The sequence below is a fragment of the Hermetia illucens genome, chromosome 1 (genome assembly GCF_905115235.1).
Source record: "Hermetia illucens chromosome 1, iHerIll2.2.curated.20191125, whole genome shotgun sequence".
Lineage (NCBI taxonomy): Eukaryota > Metazoa > Arthropoda > Insecta > Diptera > Stratiomyidae > Hermetia > Hermetia illucens.
Genome location: NC_051849.1, coordinates 71202954 through 71228906, shown reverse-complemented (window position 1 = coordinate 71228906; position 25953 = coordinate 71202954). Strand labels below are relative to the sequence as shown.

Here is a 25953-nt window from a genome sequence, read left to right as displayed (position 1 = left end):
TTGATTGAATTCCCAACTCACAGGCATGCGGGTGCGAATGCGTACAAGATCACCGTGATTGCATGGAGCACTAGCCGAATGAAGGAAGGTCTTTGAGGAGAAGTGAGTCTTTGTGAAATGCCTCCATACTTTTGACTACGTATAATCTTATGTTGTAGTTGCCATTAACGCCAAGCACACCTACGTGCCATGGCTATCACTTTCTACCAATGCGCTTCAGCTGCGTCTACGGTTTTCCAAGAAGCTTGCACACTTTCTCGGCCGTTCTATGGCACGGACGACCCACTCGTCGGTCATAATGGGATAGTGGGTTGCCATTGCATGGCATAACTTGTAATAGATTTATTACCCTTGCTTAACGTGTGACCTACCCACTGGCCGTCCATCGACCCATTTCTTAATTATTTACTATCTTGAGGTAGAATGATGAAGATTTAGATTTTTTGAATAACAGTTGAGGTCAGTCTCTACTTGTTGGTGTTGATGGTGCATTTCCATGTTTTAGACAAAACAGCGAACATGATGAGAATGTTTTTTTTAAATCGCCATTGGAAAAACGACAAAAGATATGATTTTGAAATTTTGATTGCTTATTTATTAAGGTTGTTGAAATTTTAATGGTCAAACATAATAAAAAATAAAATGACGACCGTCCGGCATTGCAGCACGGTTCCTTGAAAAATAAAATATGCGCCACATAAAATTCAGCGGAAAATATCAATCGGCAACCAAAATACCAAAACATGTCTATCAGTTTTGAATAACAGCTATTGCATAAACATCAATTTGAGTAGTTTTTCCGAATCCTTACAGCACGCACCGAAAAAATGTGTTTCGATAAGAATGCTTTTAAAGTACGTAATGTTCCAAAACCTAATTAAATATTGATTTGAAATTTTAAACAGGTATTCTTGTAGTACTGTATTACCAAACGAAGTATAATAGTTTGGTATTTATCTTCAATCCGAATCTGCTTGCCTCCATTTTGAAATCCATAGACATTTAGGTGACTCCAAGCATCAGCGTGCTCGGGGTGTTGGAGAGAAAATGATGTGATCCATTAAACCCTTCCTTATCCTCCAGCCATAATATAAGCGATATGATGTAACGTTGGACACCAAATTCGTCCCACGTAGAGCATTGCAGATGTTCCCTGTTGACGAAAGCTTTTTCAAAATCGATGAAGCGGCGATTGGAGCTGCCCCACAACAATCCGAAAAGTGTTCATACAACGGTAGGATTCGTCGACTCACTGGAATAGATCTAAGATTCCCATGTAAGTATGATTTTTTTTTTTTTTTTGAGTAAGAAGGTGAAATCGATTTACGGACAAAGTTCCAAATTCTTATCTCAGACAGACTACCAGCTAAAACCTCCCGGGCTACGTCTAGGACACTAATTCGGTACCGTTTGATACATTGCCTCTGACCAGTCCTATTCAGTGTAGGAGCACAGAACCGTAGTTCAGGAACCTCGACTACTCCAGTATTTCTCCTATCCATTTCTTTTGCATGTTGAGTATGACGTGCCACTCCGTTCCACGTGTCCTCGCTTTATAGCGTGGCCTCAATTATTGTGTTCGGAAGCAATTGACACCCTTCCGTCAATAGACGATGACGCTGCCACCTTCTACAGAAGGAAAAAGTGTGGCAGGCATCAACCCCTACATCCTTACAATAAATGTAGTCGGGTGACCATAATTTCCTGATTATGGACAAGTGAGAATGAAAATACCCGTGTCCGCTAAGAAGCAGGGTTAGGTAACTTACGAATGAGTGGAAGTAGCAACTCTGCAGGGATTACAGGGGCTGAACAGAATAGTTACGCAGGAAGACCGTTGAGGAACAGTCCGTCTCCGCATGTTCCGGTGGCTTACCAAACCACCGACAGGAAGTGGAAATTCACCGGGTGTTATGCTAGGTGACAACCATTTGAGACATGGTCGGCAACTCCCACTTGCCAGAGATAAACATATTTTTGATAATAGGCCCGTTCCCATCAGCATTCTCGGCGAAGTTTTCAGAGTTTGTGCCATTTATGCAGCAAGAAAGTTCTTCAAGCGCTAAACGGCAGCCAGATTGCGAAGAAAGCGAGCATTCTAAGGGCTTACCTTAGTTGAGGAGCGTGTGTACATTCCAGAAACTAAACTTAATCAAAGGCGGAATAAAATAAAAATAATGAAGTTTAAAACGAAAAATACGAATTTTAATTTAATTTAAAAAAAATCGAATTAGAATTCGATTCATGCGGAGTTGAACGGTACCAATAAAATCAAACCACTCAGTTCACCGAATTGCACGTGGTATTTTGCCGTTTTGCATTACTAAACAACCTTCGGAGATATTGACTTTCCTATCTGCTGGCAGCACAAGGCGTAAGGCCGTCTTTTTATGCTATTTAGAAATAGACGTGCAGCTACTTGGTTTCTAAGAAGTCTAGGAGATAAGATACTCACTCATTTGCTAAGAGCATGGTTCCCACATCTCGTTCTTCTTGGCCAAGTCACTTTCTTTCCTCGTGATATTTTTAATCTTTAAATATTTCCAGCATCAACGAATTCCAATTGCGAAAATTTCCTTCCGCGTGGATGGGAGCAATAAAGATATTACGACATTCCGTAAATTATAAAATTTATTCAAAATAGCGCACCCGGAAGATACTCATAAAAAATAAATATATTGCGGTAAGAAAAAGTGTGCGTCGGCCGGGAATCGAACCCGGATCAACTGCTTGGAAGGCAACTATGCTGACCATTACACCACCGACGCCACGAGGAACTTTTCCCAAAGAACAAGCAGAGAGTCCGGATTAGGGTTAGATTAAAATTCAACCACCTAAAAGGAAGCACATTTTGAAGTCATACTAACGCCCTCAATCCCAAATATAAACTTTTTTACAATGCTCAATATAATCTCTTTATTTTCATGCATTCAAAAACTTTGCGTGATATCCAATGTGTTCTCCAATGAAGCTGGCAATATAGAAATAGCTGTGATCGTAGCCCTCGCGCATCTGCAGAACGCACTTCAAACGATCATTTTTCGCCGCCGCCGCTACGAGATTCTCCGGTAAGAGTTGTTTTTGTTTGTAGAAATTGTCTTCGGTTCCCTGAAGAGAGGTTGCAAGTCATTATAGGCAGGGCAAGGACACTGAGACTATTTGTTTACCTGATCAATTAGCAATTCCATTGGTACTCCATTATAAACTGCTGCTAATTCCGTAGCATCCCACTCTTTCCATTGGCCACTTTCTGCACTGCCCAGATATCCTTGGAAGGCTTTTTGGCCCCACGGAGCATTGATAGGATTTGAAATCGGCGCAAATGCAGACACTGAAGAGTAGAGTCCGGGATTTTTCAAGGCACATATTAGAGCTCCATGCCCTCCCATGCTATGGCCACAAATACTTTGTTTTCCTGGTACCACTGGGAAATTCTCACTTATTAAAGCAATGAGTTCCTTTGTCACGTAATTGTACATATTGTAGTGCTTTTTCCATGGTTCCTGTGTGGCGTTTAGGTAGAAGCCGGCTCCGGAACCGAAATCGTAGGAATCATCTTCTCCTGGCAGATTCACGTTTCGCGGCGATGTATCGGGACAAACGATGCAAATGTTATGTTCAGCCGCATATCGCTGAGCCCCCGCCTTTATGACGAAATTTTCCTCGGTACATGTCAGTCCGCTCAGCCAGTACAAGACTGGAACTTTCCGTGTCTCCGATTCCGGAGGAAGATATATCGCGAACTTCATATCACATGCCAATTCCTTGGAGGGATGCGAGAAAACCTTCTGGTAGCCGCCGAAGATTTTGTTGCAGGACACTTGTTGTAATGCCATGGTTCCGACTTTACGAATGAACTCGACTCCAAATTTAACAACCTCTGCTCGAAGGAACGAGGGAAGAATACCGGCCGTCATCCGGTATTATGACAATTATTTAGACTTGCCGAAGTGTTTCTCAAACTGTGAGCAACACATCTAATTGCGATTTTAAAAATATTCTTATTGGATTAAGGGAACTGTACTATAAGATCGACTTCTTTTCCACATATTCTACTGAGTGATAACTTGTGAAGAGGTTATTACTTCGATTAAGAAACTTTTCAAAATACTAAATCTACATCTATTAAGCTTCCTTTCGCCTTATAAATTTCTATTAGATTATTATCGCTGATTAGTGGCTCATTTGCTACTAGCAATTGGGTTTAATGAAGAGATTTGCCAAGTGCCATTTCGAAATATGAAATATATAATAATACATGCCTTTATGGTTCCTATGTAGCACTATGTGGGGCATATTACGTTACCTATGCCTACATGCCACCGCTATTGATTTCTGGCGAGTTCCTTCAACCTTCCCCCAAGATTGAGCAGTTTATTCTCTTTCTCGGTTTTTTTACGTTATTTCGTTTAGAGATAAAAGGAAACAGGAAGTGAAATTGATACAGATCTCAATCACTATAAAGTAACACAGGCCCAGCTTTCACGCACCATTCGCTGGAAAAACATCAAAGTGGAATATGTAATTAGTGAACCATATCTCAATTATGGAGATGTCATCTGGGTGAGAAACTGAAACAGCGAACGTCTGAGAAAAGAGTCTTTGATTCAGTCATGGAATGCTCGGGGCCCGAATTCTTTAGGACCAAAGTAAGATGCCAGAGAATACAACCCAAAAATCATAGAGTTATGAATGGGATAGCGGAAAACTATTGTCTAGCAACATGTCCAGCTTGAAAAATTCACGGAGCTGGAGTGGATCTGGTATATACGCCGCACCACCGGCTAAGATCGTTGGCAGGATAGCGAGCATTAGCAGTGATCACCAAATAATATAGATGCAGATCAAAAGCTGGACGTTTCCCTCACGACCGATATTCAACTGAACGGGAGTGTCGTAAATAAAATCATTCAAATTAGTTAGTGGGTCACGGAAAGATGCGATGCCACCATTCCCACTGGGCAGCTGTTACCCGCCCAGTAGGTTTTCCAACTATTAGAGTAGTGGAAGAGTAAAATTCCAACACGGTTTCGTATAAAGCGGCTCTATCACCGATTCAAAGGGAGACGCGATGGCGGCAAGCAGAAGGAAGCGTATTAACATCTGTGAAGAAACTTAAAAGAGGCGATACGGAAGGGTAGAAGGAATTGTTTGAAATAGCTGTGTGATGAGGTTCAATACACCTTTAGGGTATGACTTGTAGCGTTATAATGAAAAGGTTGCGGGGTCAAGATTACCGCAGCTACCCTGTCCGTATCTTCTGGAAAAAATATAGCCTCTCGCGAGTTTACTACAGGACCCCGCCCTGGGCTCACTGAAACATAGTGTACAATGATGTATTCAATCTACCTGCTTTGGTGGAGGTGGGTTACATCGATGACTTACTCCTGGTTGTGGTCAAGAAACATATCGACAATGATAAATTATACTCACGCGAAGCAACTAGAGCTATTAAGAGTTAATTAGAAAACGCTGGACTGATATTTACGAAGGAAAAATGAAAGTGGGTCTCATCACCAAACACCATAAGACATATTACGCTTGCATTAGAATTGGGAGTCATATCATCTTCAAGCTGGCTTAAATACTTGGGAGTGATGAGGCTTCACTCCAGGCAAATCAGCAGCAGATCAGATTTTCTCTCTGCGTCAAGCGATGGAATAACTGTTGCAATATGGACATCAATTACACCATCTTTTCATCGACTTTAAGCCAGAATAAAACTGTACACGGCCATGAGCAAATTCGGTATCCCGACTAAATTGAAAGACTGACTAGGCTGACCCTGACCAATGTGGGAGGCCAGATAAAGCGGGATCGCTCTTGAGACCATTCGCCACCAACAACGGTCTAAGACAAGGGGATGCCCTATCACGCAGCCTCCTTAACCTGGCCCTGGAAAAAGTGATCCGTGATGCTCAGGTAAATGCGAGGGGTGCGATCCTCTTTAAGTCGACCCAACTACTGGCCTATGTTGACAATATCGACATCATGGGAAGAACAACCCGAGACGTAAAAACTGCCTTCATCTAGATCCAGATCTTGGGTCGAAAATCACAACAGTCCATCTCTCGTTCATCGCAGACGACGAGCACTATCTGTAAATGGATGACAACAACAGTAGGAACGCTCAAAAAGGGTTCCGTTGAAACACAGACTGATCTCTACCATCAGGAAAGATTAGAGAGAAAACATAGTGAAATCAATTATCTCTTTCTCACCGCGCATGAGAATATCTTCAATACGCCAATACGGGTATAAATTGCCCACTTCACCTGATTGTCAAAACCGCGACTGGGTCCCGGGAAACGCGGAGCACGCATTCTACGTGAAATACTGCTACCACAAAAAATGGTACCGGGAATGCTAGAATGCGAATAGGATTGGGTCGGGATTGATTGATGATCAGTTTCGCCCAACGTAAACCAGAGAAAAAGTGCGATTACGAACGCTGCGTGTAAGAACTGGAAAAAATTTAGCTAGAATAAGCAAACTTCGAATCGTGATCCAATACATGATGGTAGTTCCCTGGGGCAGAGGGGGCCGCAGGTGATTCTAGCAGATAAAAATCCACTGGTATGCCTAGGCCAGTGTCTTTGAAGATTTCCACTAACAGCGCCATAAAAACGTGGTTGGAGATGATCGTGCTTGTCCTAATGGAAGCCAAGACGAAGGTGGACTTGAAAATATATCCAATGCGAAAAATTATCAGCAAGTTAAATGGACCCACAAGATTATGTTCCCTGTGTAAAACGGATGCATGAAGCTATTTCTCATGGCAGAAGGGGTCACGATCTTCGGGTTCGCAGATGACCTGGCCGCGGCTATCATCGTGAAATATCTCGAAGAGCCGGTGGCTTATGCAGCGAAAAGAAAGACCGCCAAATTAGAAAGGGCTAGTTGATTTGAGCGGGGAGAAAACGGAAGTAAACAGTCTCAGTAAAAGTCTGAGGACACATGGTTATCTCGAAACGGGCTATTAAAAATCTGGGAGTGATGACCGGCACTAAGTTGAGTTTCAAGAGGAACCTGCAATATGCCTATCGAAAGCAAAAAACACTGCTTCGGCATTTGTGCAAGTGTTCAATACTGGTGCACACGTGACCCGAATTGGCAGAACCGAATTTGCAGCACATTTAGAGCAACAAGAAATGATGCCGCGTTGGTTGTGGCATGATAATGATGAAGTCATAGGGAAACAAGTTATAACACTACGCAGTTCGCTGTTACGAATGTGACCTGGTGGTCACTAGGTGGAGTAGTATACCGAAAACCAAGACCAGATGCTGTTTCATTTCCCCATTCTCAGGCAAGGGCGAGAAAAGTTTAAAGCGTCTATCTCAGTTGCAACGGAGTCAATCCTATTCGCATGTTTGAGTCTTCTGTAGCGGTTCTGATCATATTTCGGGAAATAAACTTCCCAATGTTCACCAAATTTCACAATAGTTTAGGCATATAATGCATATAATCCAGACCGCAACCGCCGCCGTTAGTTCCCTTAGAATTCTTTGCATATCTGGCGAAATATAAGAGATTTACTAAGGCGAACATGACAGGTGTATGGACATACAGAGATTATATAAAGTGGCGGCCACAGAAATGTTGAAGGTAGTCTAACTGCATATGGAGGGCCATAAAAGAGTTACGCTATCTTTCTACTAACTGATATTTTTTTTGAGTATAAATTGAAGTCTTATGATTCAAATTAAATCAGTTCATCTTAAGTTTTGTAACTCATCTGAAAATGGGACTGTCTAAATGAAAAAATGACACATTCTACAAAATATGACTGAAAGTGATAATATGAAAATTCTTATACTACGATCGGGAAATTTAAATTTGAGTGATATCGATAGCAGAGTTGTGTTTAGTAGACTTATAATGAGAAGATTTTCCACTCTTATCGGGTTATTGTGTCTATTGAGAATAAAAAGGGGTATAGAATGGTCTGGAAAACCAATCACCACCTTTCACATATACAGCGGTATACTCTTTTATTTGGCACACACACCTTGGCTGTGAGAAGAAAATATTTGTAGAACTATCGGACAGGAACTACGGCGTAAAACGAACAAATGGCTTGACGAATAGTGCCAGCAGCTAATCGATGACGACTTCTAATGAAATCTGCAGAAAGAAAACAACGTTAACTTTAAGAGTCATAACTTAAAATCCGTTTATGAACCGACGAAAAGAATGCCTGCAGGATTCCAACCCAGAACCAAAATATTGTGTAAGGACGCAGTTGAGAACCTTATAGCTGATAAAAAATCGATGGGCCCAATATTTCGGGAGCTACTCAATGCCGCAACCCAACCATTAAGCAGATATTCTCATTAAAGCAGATACTGGAGAAATACTGGGAATATAACGCTGATGTTCACCAAATCATCAGAGTGATACTGAGTTAGTCTAAAGCTATAAAATCAGCTAATAAATTGCGTTGACACAGAATTTAGATGGTACGCTATTGCATAAATCATCCCAGATAGTGGTCCTTAGGATGCACATGCAGTGCCTTAGAAGAATTTAGAATTTAAATTTCCAATGTTTGAGTGGTCTGATTATGCTTCAGGTGAAGATTGAATAATTCGGCAAGTCCTCATACGACTTCCCGGCAGTGACTTCTGCATATCTATCACATTCATGCGCAGTCGATCTCATGATTAAGTCGAACAAGAAACACAAGGTGCAAGGGCTCGGAGACCAAGCGACTTTTGCAAACAGTGAACGCCAGCGGCCAGTCGACGAGGTACGCCCCGTGAAACTCTTCAGCGAAGTGGCTAGTAATTACTTACGGGTGATGCTATCGAATGGTAATTCCACTACTAAGAAATTGGCGCTGGGGGTGTGGACCAATGCTGAGGCCAGACCATTAAAGGGCTCCAACGTAAACATTACAATTCATTTCACAGCACAAGGGCCACTGATCAGGGCAGACTTAAAACATGTATCTTCGCTAAGCCTGTACACTTTTCTGTGTCCTAACCTGGGTCCCGGTGACCTAACCTTGGTCAAACTAGAACAGGCGGGAGTAGAGAACGTGTTCTCGGCTTACAGGATCACGATCGACCAGTTCCACCAGAACAATTACAACATTTGACGACCACCGTCGCAGCAAAGAAGGCCAATGTGGCACTACAACAACCTTCCATTTCGCTAGCAAAATGGTAAAGTGTGACGGGTGGGAGCATATTCTTGATATCACCCTACTAATTGACAATGGGATTTCCAGGGCGCAAAAGAGGAAAGTGTCTGATTAGATCACAGTTGGATATTTTTCAGTTTAAAAAAAATGCAAAACTACCTTAAAACAAGTCGGAAACCGGAAGCTAGATAGACATGAAAGGTTATGTACCTCTTTCATGTACTAATATTCGAGTACACGATGGTTAAATTTATACATAGCTCGTAGTATATATACGTTGAACATACCCGATATTCAACTCAATATGGTACTGACATTTTATATCTTAGGGAGTGTCAATTTGACGCGAAAAAAGCAACTTTGACCTACTGTAATTTTGTTAATAATGGTAGGATCTCCGCATTAAAGCTTATATTAATGCAATTTTATGGATCTAGGATGAACTTAAGGGGGTAGTAAATTTTAAAAATATATTCTTCTTGTTATTTTTCTTCAGCCTTTGCCCCGTTAATAAGTTGGCTCATCGTGATCGATTTCGTCATTTGGCTCTATCAAATGCTTGATCTGGATGCTATTGTTAACTTTATTTTAGCAGATATCAGTATGGAAAGTATTTCGGAGCCTAGATGTCATACAGGGGCTGATTTTTTTCTGGTGGGTAGCTTCTGAGAATGGCCATTTATTTCCAGTGACCCTTTTATGTCCCTCTCACTCCCCCGTTTCGCAATCGAATTCGCACAAAGGTCATAGTTATCTCTAGCAAGGGCAATCTGTCCTATGCAAAGATACTCAAAAAATTCAATGCTGATTCCAACCTGAGGGGAAATGTCAACAGAATCCGTAGAACCCAGGAAGGGGATCTAACGTTGGAGGTGAAAAGATCCACCATGGGCAAAACTGGCAGCTTTCGTACTGAAGCTAAAAATCACTTGGGGAGAATGCTTCAGTACGTGCCTAAAAAAGTGAGATCTACATACAGTGTGAGGATCTCGATGAAGTGCTATCGAAAGAAAAAAATCGCACTGCCTTGAAAGAGCAATTCAAGCTAGAAGAACTTGTGAAGGAGTCTATTGTCAGTTTGAGAAGAGTCTGCGGCAGCACTCAAACGCCCACCATACGATTACCAATGAAGGCAGGACAGAAGTTGTTGGCAGCCGGAAAAGTTTGGATTGGATATGATGTCTGCCGTTTGAGAGAACAGATCTCACTTAAGAAGTGTTTTAAATGCCTCATATTTGGACATTTGGACATTGGCATCAACGCCATTGATCGATCCGATCAATGCAGAAAATGTGGCGGGCATATTGCCACGGAGTGGAATAGAGGCCCCAAATGCCTGTTGTGCGAAGGAAAGGAGCGGGATAGCCGGCACACTGCCGGGAGTAGTAAATGACCGGAATTCGGAAAGGCATTGACTGTAATGAGAAAATGTGGTTTGTCTAAATAAATATCAATCTCAGGATTGCTTGAGCAGACAACCCACGAATCGGAAATGGAAATTGCCATTATAAGTAAGCCTCAAACCGTCACTGTGGCAAATGGGCTACAGATTTAATGGTGGAATGGCGATATGGGCGTGCGATCGACAAGCCATACAATATATCATGAAACTAATGACTTTGTGTGAGCGAAGATAGGTGGTGTATATGATTACAGCTGCTAGAAAAATAAGGCTTGTCTGCAAGATGACCAGACCTTCATAGAGGTGTGGTTAGACCAACCTAATAAAACAGGCGCCTCTACAAAAAGCTTTCCGTCTAGCAGAATGCATCGTCAAGCATGTACCGCGTCCATGCCTAGGAGATGCACATTCTTCGGTAAAAGTAGAAGGCATTGCTCATCGCTGCTAACCCTCATAAACTGAGTGCAATCTACAGAAGGACAGTCGTAAGAGTGTGTTTTGCCTTTAGGGCTGTCTCAGATGAAGCTGCGCTCGTCATTTCGAGAATGATGCCCTTGACATCTTAGCAGGTAAGATGCCGAACATATACAACGCGAAGCCTATCTCTCCTCCTTCCGCAGACGAAAAACGTCGAAAGGGAGAGATCTCTAAATAGATGTTGTTGGAAACGCCCGGGAAAAGGTCAGCAGGCTCATTACTGTCATCATGGAGTGGCTGGAGAGACGCACGGTAAGATTAATTATAATCTAACCCAGTTTCTCATGGAGCATGAAGGATATTGCTAGTACCTGTACAGGTTTAAACTGGATATCTCACCCGATTGTCTAAACTGCGATGGAGTCCCAGAGTACGTATTCTTCCATGGTTCAAGGTTTCTGGAAGAAAGGAAGGGAGGAGACTCTAGGAGAGGTGTTGGTACCAGAAACTTTGGTGCGGAGAATGTTAGCACGCGAGGAGGATTGGGATACGGTGAAATCCTTGATCGTATCGATCCACCGCAAACCGAGAAAGGCAGAGGAGTCGAGAAAAGCGCGATTACGTACGCCGCGTAGAAAAGAAAGCTAGAGTGAGCTGACTCCGCCCTTTGATGTAATACCTTATAGTTGTTTTAAGGGGCATGGCGGGGTGGTTTTGTGGGTAGGAATCCCACACGTTGACGTGTGCAGACCAGTGTCTTTGAAGAATAAAAAGAAGATAAACAGGCAAACTGTAGCCCAATTTTACTAAGGTTTTGTTTTCAACAACCGAGACAAGGGATGACCTCGTTAAATACGCGTAGCGTACTGTGCTGTCATACTGTGTGAGATTGATGCTCAACAGGTTACGGCACAATATTCTTCACCAACAAATCAAAAATGACCTTTGTATTCGGTGCGGAGGTTTCCTCGGATACACAGAATGTGGTCGAGTCGCAATGTATTCCACGCGGAAGTACTGGCGATACTGAAAGCCTACTGAGTACTGAGGCATGACCCGAGCACCAAGCGTAGCATATTCTGATCGACAGCCAGGTGGCTATTAAGATTTTATTCTCAGTGGTGATACCCTCAAGACTAGTAGGCCGTAGGATGAAAGTCACCGTCTTCTGGGTCCCCGTTCTTAGGAAAACAGAGGGGAATAAGCGGGCTGTCGGACTGGTCAGGCGGAGCTCTGTTCTTGGCTGTTCCTCGGTGATTGCAGTCGTGTTCACCATGACGGGGGTCAACGATGGAAATTATTCGCACATCATGCCAGTCGCTGACTTCAGATGGATTATAGCAAGATCCGCGACAGCTTTTGGGCCAGATGTATTCAAAGCTTACAGGATTACGGTGGTCTGCAGGAGATACTGGCCTTTAGGGGACCATGTCGTCAAACTAGCTAGAGCCGCCAGCAATTGCAAGGGGAGTTACTATCCTTCGGCTATGAGAGTGAGATATGATGATTTAACGTGAGAAAATACAGTATCTAAAAAAAATCCCCCAACGAATTTTTATGTCAACAGCATGATAATAATTACCGGAACAATTTGGTGCGAATTGACCTGCAGACTCTGCTTTCTATTCAGTTTATTGTGTTATGCAGCTTGGCTGTGAATACCCCACATTACTGAAGAAGTAGGGATAATATACTTCCAGATACATTTTAACGTCTGAACCATTCCACTTCTCTTCAAAAGGATGGATACTTCCCAAGGGGCTACACTTCGCGCTCCTAAACAAACAATTAAGCGACTATATCTCCTCCACACCCACAAATCCATTTCCAAAAACGTAAACAAATCAAGCCGGTGGTTCCCAATTGTCATTTTGACTTCATGAAATAAAACGTCAAATGTGGCAGAAAACATAGAAAATAATTCGGAATCCAAACATGCAATGAATTTTCTCCCAAAAGTAGATTAAGATTCTAATGCATAGATCGAATTATTTACTTAATAGATCATTTAAAACATTATCGATATCGTCTAGAGCATTTGAGAATTTGTTAAGAATAGTTTCTAATTTGATTCATATTCGATTCCACACAAAATATCAGGTCAGTCTGGCAACGTCCTGCCCAGATATAGTTGCGAAAATTCGGAGTACGGTTGTAAAATGCGCAAAGCTTGTCGCCTGTGTTTGTGTGTAGTAAGACAGCGCGGACAGACGACAGTTCATCAATTCGTCAGGAGATTTTCTTCATTTTCCGCCCGCGAAACGTTTGTTTCAGTGAGAATTCCCATGTAATTACCGTGTAAATCCAATTGTACGAAATTCCGTGATTGTTTGCCGCACGAGTGCCGCGGCGGTGCCTATGAAAGTTGCAGCTTGCTCCGTGCCGTGAAAATTGTTCGATAGAAAAATGCACAACGAATGCAAGTGACGCGTCTCGGTGGCCTGCTTTTTCCACTAGGCAGTGTCAAGCAATTGGCCAGGCGATTAGCCCTCGAAATTGCGTTCGGGAATCGTGACGACGAGTGTTTTGGCTGCTACTTGTGGACAGTCTGAGCAAAGGATATTGCCTCCAGGACGGTGCTGTGCATTGTTCTGGGCCAAGTGGAACTCGGCCGCCGTTCTGTCTCGTCTCGGCGTTTGGTCCTTTCTTCTCTTTATGTCGCTGCTTGGCCGCCGTCGATATTTGTCGTAGAGCTGGAATCGGAGTTGTTTCGGGCGCAGCAAGTGGCAGAAATTCATTCATCCCAACGATCGCGCAGAGTTTTCCTCCTCGCTCACCGTCAAAATATGGATGACAAAAATGTCAGTGATCTATTGCAAGCGAGAAATTTTTAACACTGACGACGATCCCAGCGTTCAGCGTGCGAGGAATCCATAACCCGAAATAGAGTTCGAGGGTGAATTTGCGCTTTCCTTTGCGTGGAAGCCGAGCGATAAATAAAAGAGGAAAATTGTGTGTCTGAAAGTGTGAAAATTCCGTGCCCGGGAGTGAGGTGGTTGCCTGTCTAACGTATTGTGTTGTGCGTTGTTTCTCCGTTGCGAGAAGGGTGGAAAGGCGCTGTGACAGGCGTGAAAAGCTACGGAATCCGAATTGCTCGAGGACGAGATTATCGGCAGCAGGAGGAAATTACCGTGAAAATGCCAGGTCTAATCGGGGTCGCAGAGTTCGTCGAGGAGACTCGCGAGGATTACAATTCGCCAACAACATCGACGTTTGTGTCGCGGATGCCTCACTGCAGGCAGACCATTAATATCCTAGACGAGGTTGGTTCATTTCTTCTACATTCCCTGTCAAATTCCTTATAGTTATTCAAGCTTGAAGATATGCCTATTGGAACTCCGAACCACGGGAGATAGTTCCCAAGTTCAGAGACAAGACGAACCGAAACTCGTACGTGATTGGAATTCTAATGACTGGATATTAGATCTGTAAATGGACAAGTGGCTGTGCGAAGCCACTGTGGTTAGAATCGGGTCGTTATAGTAACAATATTGCTCGCCGTATCTTTAATTGATGGCTGTAGAACCGAATGGAATTGTGCCCGGTTTATACCGTCTAATGGGCGTATTAGGGTCTAGTATGTCGTGGGTTAGATTATCTTCGTAGTTAGTTTGATGTATTCGAAAACTCTAATCATTAAATGGAGGAAACTGGGGGTGACGAACCCGCATGAAATGGGCCCGGTGAAATATTAGAATTTGTCAGAACTTTGCTCGAATACAATAAGCTTCTCGAGGTTTTTCAGATAAGGCTTGATGCTTGTTTTACCCTTTGAAGTCCTTATCATTTAAAAAAATACCTTTTAATTCATCACTTACCGCACGGAGCTGAATTGACGTAATATCCGGGAACAATGTTGATAAGACGAGTCCACTACCCATTCCTTTTGAGTAGCGTTTTAATCAGCCGGAATCGTGTTTCCGTTAAAATATATAGTTCGTTATCGAGAATTTAAAATCCCTTATACCCGATTAGTAGGTGAACTGTACGAAACAATTGATCTTATTGTGGTATTAGGTTAGTCCTGGGTAAGATTCATTTTAAAGATTCTCGCCAACTATTTTGTCAGGATTCCTATTTAAAAATCAATATTTGGGCCAATAACTAGAAGCAATTTACAGTAAACCTAAAATAGTTATCAAAATGCTGAATTTTATTGTCCGTGGACCTGCAGTCATGCAACATTTGGAGGTACTACTGGAAGTTGCTTTCGGATTCCAAGACTTATTCTAACCTAGGTAGCGGAATTTATTTATTATATTATATTTATTTTACTTTTAATATTCCAAGACGGCGTCCCGGCTAACAATCATTTCTCTGAATGCACGCAACAAGTTAGCTTAAGTTAACAATCGCACAAAACATGGAGCTGCTGGACGGCCTAATGGGGAGATTTATGGTGTGAGGCCACTTATTATCAAGGAAAAGATGAATTCGGTTAGTTTACTCTGACGGTTATATTTACTAAGAAGTTTGTACTTCTTCAAGACCGATCCATTTGTCGGTTCTCACCAAAAAAATGGCTTTCAGTACATAAAAGACCCAATGGTCCTGCCTGCCAGTATTACCTGCCTACCTTTCCCCTCATTCCTCTCCATGTTTAGTAACCTATTAGCAAACTTGACGCCAATCTCAGCCCTGATTACGACCGTCTTCTAAACATCTTTTTGTTTAAACCTGGTCATTTTTTCTCCCTTTCCCTATCTTTGTTTTCAACATAAGCCTCGCAGAGAAAAATTTTCTTGATCTTTGGAAAGAGGCTCTAATCTCCATCCACAAATGTGACGATTGCATTCTTGTCGACAAATATCGTCCCATTTCGCTCCCTTTCTTGTGTTCCAAAATCTTGGAAAGGTATGTCAGGGACTGGTTGTCCGCCCACTGTGGGTGCTTCATAGTGAAAGAACCACATCGCTTTGTTAAGTGTAAGTCCACAGCCTCCAACCTCTTCAACTTTATCTACTCTGCCGCCAAATGTCTAAATTAACGGTAAGAAGTGCGTACTGCCTACACTGACTTTGTTAAAGACTTCGACACGCTCAGGACCTCGGAGTCACTTTCGACAATGCCTCGAAGTCATCAATCGAACAGCAAAATTGTCAGACTTCATACTTCGCTCCACCTCTGATTTTAATTCCATCCAACCCTCCTTAACCTCCCTTCCGCTTTCCCCTGAGAAGTACCCTCAGGTACTGCTCCGTGGGCCGCCCACCTTCCAATTGGTTCAGGACGTTGAAATGTATTAGAGCCCCATTTAAGACTGTAACGGTGCACTACAAGACTATAGCACCCTGTAGGAGGCAATGTGGTCAGCATTGCGCTTGTCTGTGATTATTATTCTGATTTGACTCAAGTACTCATGCACAGCTGTGTCGACTGGTGTCCGCCGTCAAGTCACGATACGAATTCCAATGCCACCTGTGAGATTTGAACCGCGACCTTCGGTACGACAGTCTAGTACTCTAAAAACTGCGCTATCCAGACACAGTAGTTCAAGAAGGCCTTTATTAGTTCTCTCCCTCATCAATCATTTATCCCATTTAGACAATTTCAACATAAATAAATCCAATCAAAACTAGCCCACATAACAAAAACAAATCCAATAACCACGTCATATATTTGCACATGTATGTATGTTCAGGTTCCTTATATCAAACCACGGATAATTAACCTGTGGGCCAACGAAGCTCTTCGGTCGATGATACACCGCAGAGTAAAGAGAGTAAATAGATGTCATGAGCGTAGTTCACGTGTTTGGAGAAAGATGTCATGGTCTATTGAAACCATCCACGCCTTTTGGACAAGGCAACTAGAAGAACGCCTTGGGCAACAAAAAGAAATAATATCGGTAACAACCCTGACAGACCTCGTTTTGGACCTCAAATTCCTCTGGGATTTTAAGTCGGTGCTAACCCCTTTTAGTCGCATTCTATGATAAGCAAGGAATATTTCGAGTGTGTTCTTAAACACCGCAAGATATCCGCTCTAGACAACCGAGATTCGAATTTGAAGCACTAGATGCTGGTCTTTATCGTATCTTAACATATATATAGTAGAATCTATCAAACTCAACGCTCCAAAACCGGACTCTTTTCCTAACCTGATCAAAATTGCGCCACATAACAAAAATGTAACGTAATAGATTTGTATATATGAATATGTTCTGGTTCTTTAACGAATTGAAATTGTTCTTGTAAATATATATTTGGTTTCTTAAGATGTCAACGTTGAATAAAAAGGAAGACACTTGCAAAGTTAGATAAAGATGATAGCTTTCAAAGTGCTTCGTGGAAAACTAAGCTACTTCTAAGCAGTGGAAAAGAAATCGTGTAAAACTGCAGTCGACTTTGGCTTCAGTAGATACGGAAAGCGGTATTAAAAACCATTAAACGTCAGGATGGCAAACGGTTGATGGAGTGGTAGGCTTTAGAAGGTCATAAAATTTGTTTTGCATACGAATGTCGGTTTAGATTTTGTTTAACCAGGAGAGGTAGTATCCAGCAATGGTAGATTAGCGGCAACTTACTGGAGGTTGGTTTGAAAATCCACCAAAATATCATCTTTGGAGAAAAGCCAATCATCATGCCGTCGAAAAGTTCATTAAAAGCGATCTCCAGGTAGTAATGCAATTCGGAGCCATAGCGAACCCACGGGCCTTTCATACCCTTAAACTATGGAGGTCACTATTCAGGTAAAAAATTCGCATAGAAAGACGTTACACCGTTCAAAGAATAGTTCGACAAAATGTTTGTTCTTGAGGTTTTTGCAAGATTCGAAGAAAGAGAGAAATATTTAACATTTTTGATTCAGTCAATGGATCAAGGTCAGACCACGAAGATCCATTTGGTGACATGAACCAAGAAGGAATTTTGGGATCCAGTCGTGGAATAGCTTGTTAATTATCAGCCCCTACAAAAGCTGTTGATTCTGATTCTGATGAGGGGACCTCCAAGGTTAGCCCCTCTACAGCAGATAAGGTTTTAGAAATGCCGTGATCTTGTATGAGCTGCGATGACTTTTACATGGAAGTAGATAAAATTCGAGCGAGTGGGTGAGTTTGATACTAGGCAGTGATTGGCGGAAATTTTATGTGCAATTTACGGGGGTAACGTTGCAACGGAAGGTGTGTTAGTAACATTGGAGGAGAAGGATAAATTAATTGTTGGTGAACAAGGTTCAGTGTACACCGTACCACCATAGAAAGAAGAACCCGATCCCTGGGTTTTGCTTTGAAATTAGGAACCTGGGTTCTCCACGAGTTATCCCGCCGGAAAAGGAAAGATCGCTTGCCCTATAGAATCGCATTTCTCGCCAGAATAAATAGAAGTCAAAAGATTCTCTGCCCTATTTAATCAATGAGAAATGGGTTCTTTACAGAAATGTTAAATGTCACAGAACTATTTATAAGAAGAACCCAACGCCCCAACGACATCAACAAGGGGATTTCATTCTCATAAGGCCTTATTGTGTGTTTGGTGGGACATTCGAGGGATTATTCATTGGACACTGTTACCATGCAACCAAACTCTTAACAGCTGAAGTGTATTGTGCCCAGCTAGAGTGTCTTGAGGCGGCTTTGGAAAAAAAGGTCCATTCTTGTTGAATAGAGGCAACGTCAAATTTCATAATGACAACGTCAGGCCCTGGTTTCGTCCAAGGTGCAGTTAACTTATCAGTAGTGTCATTTATTTTCAACTTTTTTGTTTGAAAGTGTGTATAATGAAAACATTAATGCATATTTCAAATTGTAAACAGTGAAATCGCCGATGAGATTCTGGTGATACCCTTCGACGAGAGGAAAAGAACGAATATGTTTTTAACAAAGATCGTAGCTTGAAGCTTGTTATGAAAAATATTCGCGTCATGGAAACGCTACTCTTAATTTCGACGGAATTTAGGAACGTTCAAACGAATTTACCGGCTCGAAATTGTATTCGCCTAGTAAGATATTCTGCCTCATGGAGATAACTTTTGGCATTCTGCCTATGAATTTGGTTTTCGACTCGTAGAATCTATATCAGACCTATTTCATCTACTATTAATTCCAACTTTTGCACGGAATTTAGATTGCGTCTGAATCTCGTCTGCTTTCCCTGTCAATTATGTGGATTTTACGAAGAGTGTAAATCCCTAGAAATAGGGGCAGAAGTAGCTGGAATGGAGACATTGTCAGATAGTTGAGGTGTTCCTTCATTGTCAAAAACTTCTTTCAATTGTTGTTCCGGTTATTATTGATATCTGCTGAATTCAGTTGTTTCATAGAGTAATGGCTTATGTAGCTTATGTTTCCAGCCCATAAGGAATCTGTAGCTGCACGGAATTCTGGAACACGAGTACTAGACAGACTCAAAATAGAGCAAGTGCTCTGGATCAATGCTGGTTGGCTTATCTACTTTATCATATCGCGAAGGGTTAGTTATGCATTTTCCGTATTGACATCGAAAGGATATAAGCCACATTTTCTGAAACCGTTGCGGATGACATCTTTTGAAAGATCATTGAAGGCTACTCCTAAAGTGGTGCAAATACAGCTTTGGTAACACATCGACTCCCAGTTTTCAGTCTCCAGTCATTAGCTATAATATTTTTTCCCAATCATTTTTCAGAGAGCGAAATTCAGATACGTTGGCCGGTTGTTGCTTTGTGTTGCGTTTGGATAGAATTAGTATAGAATAATACTATTATCAAAGCATATTTGTGGCGTTTCTTGATGTATATGCGATTTATGACCATCTATTAACATCAATACTTGACGTTATTTAATTTTGAAGTGAGAGTATTAGCTATTTATCCATAAAACACTTTCGACGTCATACACCCTTTTTCAGATTTGCCTACGCTCCATTCCTTATTAAGTTGCTTTACGATCTCGGATGGGATTCGTTCATATGGATAAATTATCAATGGTGGCAATACATTTCCAGATACCGCTAATGTATTTACGACCTATGGGCCTTACCTTTGCCCCCTTGCTTATTTCATCTATCGCTTTTAATACATCTTCCTCTTCATATTTGAAGAGAATTTTCTTCTTTAGATTGCACGCGTGAACAGTTTTTGGCGATATGCTGTCTGTTTTCGAGTCTTTTTTCATATAATTGAACACAGAAAACATATAAGATTGTAAAATTATTAAATACTAAAAATTCTCAAAAAAGTTAGTTCACCAGTAGTTGACCAAATGATCAACCATTGATAAATTGCCATTTAATTGAGAATATTTTATTTATCTAATAAAACCATAGATAGAGTACAATCATAGTAACTAAAAAACATTGAATTTTCTCTAATTATAGTAAAAATTAAAGATTCTAATAGATGGAAAAAATCCTACTATGTTACACGTGCTAAATATAATGGCCGTCCGGATAGAAATGAGCGACAACTGTTTACAAAAACGTCTTTAAAAACCAAATAGATGGAATTGTACTCATTTTTTTGCATGACTGACCGATGTGCACATGTTTCTCAATGATACCAACCGCTAAACAAGTCGGGAAACCGGAAGCTAGACGCTTCAAGTATGAACGGTTTTGTATATTTATTTTATAAAAACATTTGAGTGGATTTGTTCCATTAGTACCTAGCATATATTATGTGAGAATATCCACTTCCGCGTGCTAATGAGTCTCGAATTTGCACAGAAGTGACAATTTTGGCCTATTACAACTTTGTTAGTAATAGTGCAATTTCCACCAAACTTGGTAGGATCATGCTGCGTTATAGCCTACATTGGTGAAAATGGGGTTTTGCAATCAATTATTAAAAATGATAGTAACATACTATTATTATCTTTATTAAAACAGATATTGGTATAGGGGGTATTTCGGAGCATAGGCACCATCGACTTCGGAAAGTACTTACCCAGGCCTTTCATTTCATGACTGTATGTCGTGTACCCTTCCCGCCTTAAATTCGACGTAATATGATGTAACTCACTGTATGCGTAAGCGTTCACAGTTTCCACAAAATTTGGTGTCAACCGCTATAACCGTTTCCGAGAAAAGTACGTGTGACAGACAGACAGATAGTAAAACGACTTTAATAGGATTTTGTTTTACGCAAAATCTTAAAAAGTGACGGGAAATTTAAAGATTTCCTATTTTTGACAATAGAAGATTGTAATGATCAACCATTGATCCCTGTTCCTGGACTGGTACACCCACCATGTTTATTTCATCATCATCATCAACGGCGCAACAACCGGTATCCGGTCTAGGCCTGCCTTAATAAGGAACTCCAGACATCCCGGTTTTGCGCCGAGGTCCACCAATTCGATATCCCTAAAAGCTGTCTGGCGTCCTGGCCCACGCCATCGCTCCATCTTAGGCAGGGTCTGCCTCGTCTTCTTTTCCTACCATAGATATTGCCCTTATAGACTCTCCGGGTGAGATCATCTTCATCCATACGGATTAAGTGACCCGCCCACCGTAACCTATTGAGCCGGATTTTATCCACAACCGGACGGTCATGGTATCGCTCATAGATTTCGTCATTGTGTAGGCTACGGAATCGTCCATCCTCATGTAGGGGGCCAAAAATTCTTCGGAGGATTCTTCTCTCGAACGCGGCCAAGAGTTCGCAATTTTTCTTGCTAAGAACCCAAGTTTCCGAGGAATACATGAGGACTGGCAAGATCATAGTCTTGTACAGTAAGAGCTTTGACCCTATGGTGAGACGTTTCGAGCGGAACAGTCTTTGTAAGCTGAAGTAGGCTCTGTTGGCTGATAACAACCGTGCGCGGATTTCATCATCGTAGTTGTTATCGGTTGTGATTTTCGACCCTAGATAGGAGAAATTGTCAACGGTCTCAAAGTTGTATTCTCCTATCCTTATTCTTGTTCGTGCTTGTGTTTGACCAGTGCGGTTTGATGTTGTTGGTTGATTCGTCTTCGGTGCTGACGTTGCCACCATGTATTTTGTCTTGCCTTCATTGATGTGCAGCCCAAGATCTCGCGCCGCCTGCTCGATCTGGATGAAGGCAGTTTGAACGTCTCGGGTGGTTCTTCCCATGATGTCGATATCGTCAGCATAGGCCAGTAGTTGGGTGGACTTGAAGAGGATCGTACCTCTTGCATTCACCTCAGCATCACGGATCACCTTCTCGAGGGCCAGGTTAAAGAGGACGCATGATAGCGCATCCCCTTGTCGTAGACCGTTGTTGATGTCGAATGGTCTTGAGAGTGATCCTGCTGCTTTTATCTGGCCTCGCACATTGGTCAGGGTCAGCCTAGTCAGTCTTATTAATTTCGTCGGGATACCGAATTCTCTCATGGCCGTGTACAGTTTTACCCTGGCTATGCTATCATAGGCGGCTTTAAAGTCGATGAATAGATGGTGCAACTGTTGTCCATATTCCAACAGTTTTTCCATCGCCTGCCGCAGAGAGAAAATCTGATCTGTTGCTGATTTGCCTGGAGTGAAGCCTCTTTGGTATGGGCCAATGATGTTCTGGGCGTATGGGGCTATCCGGCCTAGCAAGATAGTGGAGAATATCTTATAGATGGTACTCAGCAACGTGATACCTCTATAATTGCTGCACTGTGTGATATCTCCCTTTTTATGTATGAGACAGATTATGCCTCGCTGCCAATCGTCAGGCATTGATTCGCTGTCCCATACCTTGAGCACAAGTTGATGAACCACTTGGTGTAACTGGTCGCCTCCATATTTAACCAATTCGGCTGTAATTCCATCGGCTCCTGGCGACTTATGATTTTTTAGCCGATGAATTGCACGGACTGTTTCTCCTAAACTTGGTGGTGGCAGTGTTTGTCCGTCGTCTTCAGTTGGCGGGACCTCCAACTCGCCGATGTTCTGGTTGTTCAGTAGTTCATCAAAGTACTCAACCCATCGCTCTAATATGCCCATTCTGTCGGAAATCAGATTTCCCTCTTTGTCTCGGCAGGATGAGCATCGAGGTGTATAAGGCTTCATCCTGCTGACTTGTTGGTAAAACTTCCGCGCCTGGTGCGGTTGCTCCCTGTACTTTTCTAGTTCACAGACTTGTTGGTTCTCTCAGGCTTCCTTTTTCCGTCTGTGAAGTCGCTTCTCCGCTCGACGGAGTTCGTGATAAGTCTCTGCGCGTGCCCGCGTTCTTTGAGAATGCAACATTACTCGGTATGCGGCATTCTTCCGTTCCGTTGCTAGCTTACATTCATCGTCAAACCAGCCGTTCCGACTCCTTTTGCGGCTGGGGCCAAGTATATTTGTGGCCGTATCCATGATAACGTTCTTCAGGTGGTTGTGAAGATCATTAGTTGATGCTTCATCTCCAGGTCCTCTATTGACTGCGGTTATTGCGGCATCCATTTCCCTCTTATAGGTGTCGCGGAGGGTTGTGTTGTGGATGGCTTCAGTGTTCACTCTCACCTGATTGTCAGAGGGGATTCTAGGTGGTATTGTTATTCGAGCTCGGAGCACCATGCCAACGAGATAGTGATCCGAGTCTATATTGGCCCCCCTATATGTTCTGACATTCATCAAGGCTGAGAGGTGGCGGCGTTCGATCAACACGTGGTCAATTTGGTTGAAAGTGGTCCCGTCTGGAGAGGCCCACGTATGTTTGTGGACCGCTTTCCGCGCAAACCAGGTACTTCCAACAACCATTTCGTGTGACCCTGCTAATTGAATAGTCCGCAGTCCGTTATCATTTGTTTTTTCGTGTAAGCTATGGGAGCCAACGTATCGCCTGAATACGGGCTCCTTCCCTACTTGGCTGTTAAAATCCCCAAGTATGATTTTGATATCATATCTGGGACAGGCTTCGAGGGCTCTTTCTACTGCCTCGTAGAAGGTATCCTTCTCCGACTCTGCAGTCTCCTCTGTAGGGGCGTGAACGTTTATGAGGCTTATATTTCTAAACTTGCCTCGCAAGCGCAGAGTGCATAGCCGTTCGCTTATACTTTCAAAGTCGATAACAGCAGGTTTCATTTTTTGGCTGACTAAGAAACCTACTCCGAGCACATGGTTTACTGGATGGCCGCTATAATATATGGTGTAGTGGCTCTTCTCCAGGAAACCGGTCCCTGTCCATCGCATCTCTTGCAACGCTGTTACATCAGCCCTATATTGGGACAGGGTATCGGCTAGCTGCTTATCAGCTTCATCTCTGTACAGGGAGCGCACGTTCCATGAGAAAATGCGCAAATCGTTGTTCCTTTGTCGTTGCCGGGTCCGTCGTTTTAACATCCGTCCTATCCGAGGCTCCTGTTGTGGCTTCGTAACAGGTTGTTTTCCGTGTAGGGTTGTCAGCCCTACCCAACCCCCAACCTGGAGGACCAGTTGGTACAATTTGTCCCGTTTTTAGGCGCGGGAGACTCGCCTTCATCCTTCTCCGTCTGCAGCTTTTCGTCAAGAAAGAGCTCCCAGCGGTCACCACGTGGAGGTGGAGATAGGGTTTGGTAGTAGAGCTGTTGGTGTTGGTTCAGCAGGCATTTCCCAGGTTTTATGCTCCATCGTGGGTACCAATCCACGTTTCGCCCCGGGACCTATACTACCCTTTGACCACCATGTTTATTTACTTTATGTAAAAAGAGAAGCTATGCCACCTTGGAATTGTTGCCCTTTCACAATATACGGCCTTTCCGGCGACCGATTTTTCGGCAATCCAGGAATAGCGGATTCAGAATAGCCCGCCATGGAATTGCCTCCCTATCGCAATATATGGTCTATCCACTGCCACTTATGTCTTTTGATCAGTACGTTGGCGGGTATCTGACCTGCACACCATCGAAGCTTCGTTCCCGATATAAGATGTAGATATGAAAGGGAAGAAGGAATGTTGTCACTTTAATGTTAGTGCTGAGATACTGGACTTTCAAACTTCGAAAAAAAAAAACAGCGAAGTAGGATTTAGCGCTGTTAATGTTAACTTCGATGTGACCGGTTACGGAAACAACGCTATACATATCATAAATTGCTGAATATCCTCGAAATTCTGTCCATCAGTGGAAATTGTACCACGGCTCTTCAAACTAAAGACATTGGCTCTGTAGGTAGTACATATTTCCAGTTCGACTTCTCCTTATCCAAAGTCATTTCGCCAACGTCCATGATTCTGTCATGTCATCAGTTTAACTGAAATGTTCGAAGGACGACATAACATTTCGACCTTTTCCCGTCGCCCGACGCAGCAAGGTAGCATAAAGGAGTTTACGGATAGCTACAAGAAAAAGTATCGTAGACCCCGTTTGACCGTTCAATGAAACAAGATTGAAGTCCCTATAGAGAAGAAAACATATGAAGATATTCCACCGAAATGATACAAGTGCATGGAAAAACTGAACAGCAAGAAAAGTGAGCTCATGAAAATGTGCAGTAAAAGAGGCCTAATACAGCGGGAACAATAGAGTTAATCAGAATAAAAGGAGCATATTGATTACTAGTTCTTTAAATTTCTTGCTTATCAAATTTGGAAATAAACAGTTGAATGAAAGACAAAATAATTTTCTTTTCTGCAAATTAAAGAGAAACTGTCTCTTCCTTTTTTGGTCCACGGATTCTCGCAACTTTCTAGGCTGAGCACCCAACTCTATGTTACCTTATCGTTTAGGATAGAGGGAAAAAACTGATCAGACGCTGCCTCACCTCTGCAATGGCCTAAAAGTGATCAAAAACGATTACAAGGTGTTACTAGCTCCCTTTTATATATTCACAAACACGATGTTAGTATGGATTATACTCATTCAAGACCATCTTATTCTGGCTTAAGCTTAGTCGACCTTGTAACTGTTCCCGGTCATCTTGCTCTTAAGGCAGAATTGTGGCAGTCTCTGATAAGTTGCCTCTGCCTCGGACAAAACCGGCGAATCCAATCGACTCAAGCCGCTGTGATACAGATGATGCTATGCATCGAATTTGCTGCAGAGAGTCGAAAATCAAGGAGCTGGATTCTAGATTACCTTACACTTTGATAATGGTTAGTCTCTCTTTGAATTTTTCTATAAAAGCCCCAAATGATCAGAACTATGAATGATTTATCTCT

The 25953-nt window shown here is 42.4% G+C and overlaps 2 protein-coding genes and 1 non-coding gene across 5 annotated transcripts in view; 1 reads left to right on the top strand and 2 right to left on the bottom strand.

Annotated features, from left to right (window-relative positions):
* Positions 1–2696: 2696 nt before the first annotated feature.
* On the bottom strand, positions 2697–2768 carry Trnag-ucc. Its single transcript has one exon. It is a non-coding gene; the product is annotated as a tRNA-Gly (tRNA).
* Positions 2769–2889: 121 nt separating this feature from the next.
* On the bottom strand, positions 2890–3943 carry LOC119647281 (S-formylglutathione hydrolase). Its single transcript, XM_038048174.1, has 2 exons — positions 3168–3943; positions 2890–3108 (listed from the first exon to the last, which is right to left on the bottom strand). Exons 1-2 carry the CDS (start codon positions 3915–3917, stop codon positions 2923–2925), a joined length of 936 nt encoding a protein of 311 aa, XP_037904102.1. The 5' UTR covers positions 3918–3943; the 3' UTR covers positions 2890–2922.
* A 9120-nt stretch (positions 3944–13063) lies between these two features.
* The window catches only part of LOC119651079 (arfGAP with SH3 domain, ANK repeat and PH domain-containing protein), a 107508-nt gene continuing 94618 nt past the window's right edge, over positions 13064–25953 (top strand). The window contains exon 1 of one of the 3 annotated variants that reach the window (XM_038054424.1): positions 13064–14230. In XM_038054424.1, the coding sequence (XP_037910352.1) occupies positions 14105–14230 (126 nt within the window). In that variant the 5' untranslated portion in view covers positions 13064–14104. The remainder of the gene's footprint in view (positions 14231–25953) is intronic. The other 2 variants (XM_038054441.1, XM_038054432.1) reach the window with 2 other exon arrangements.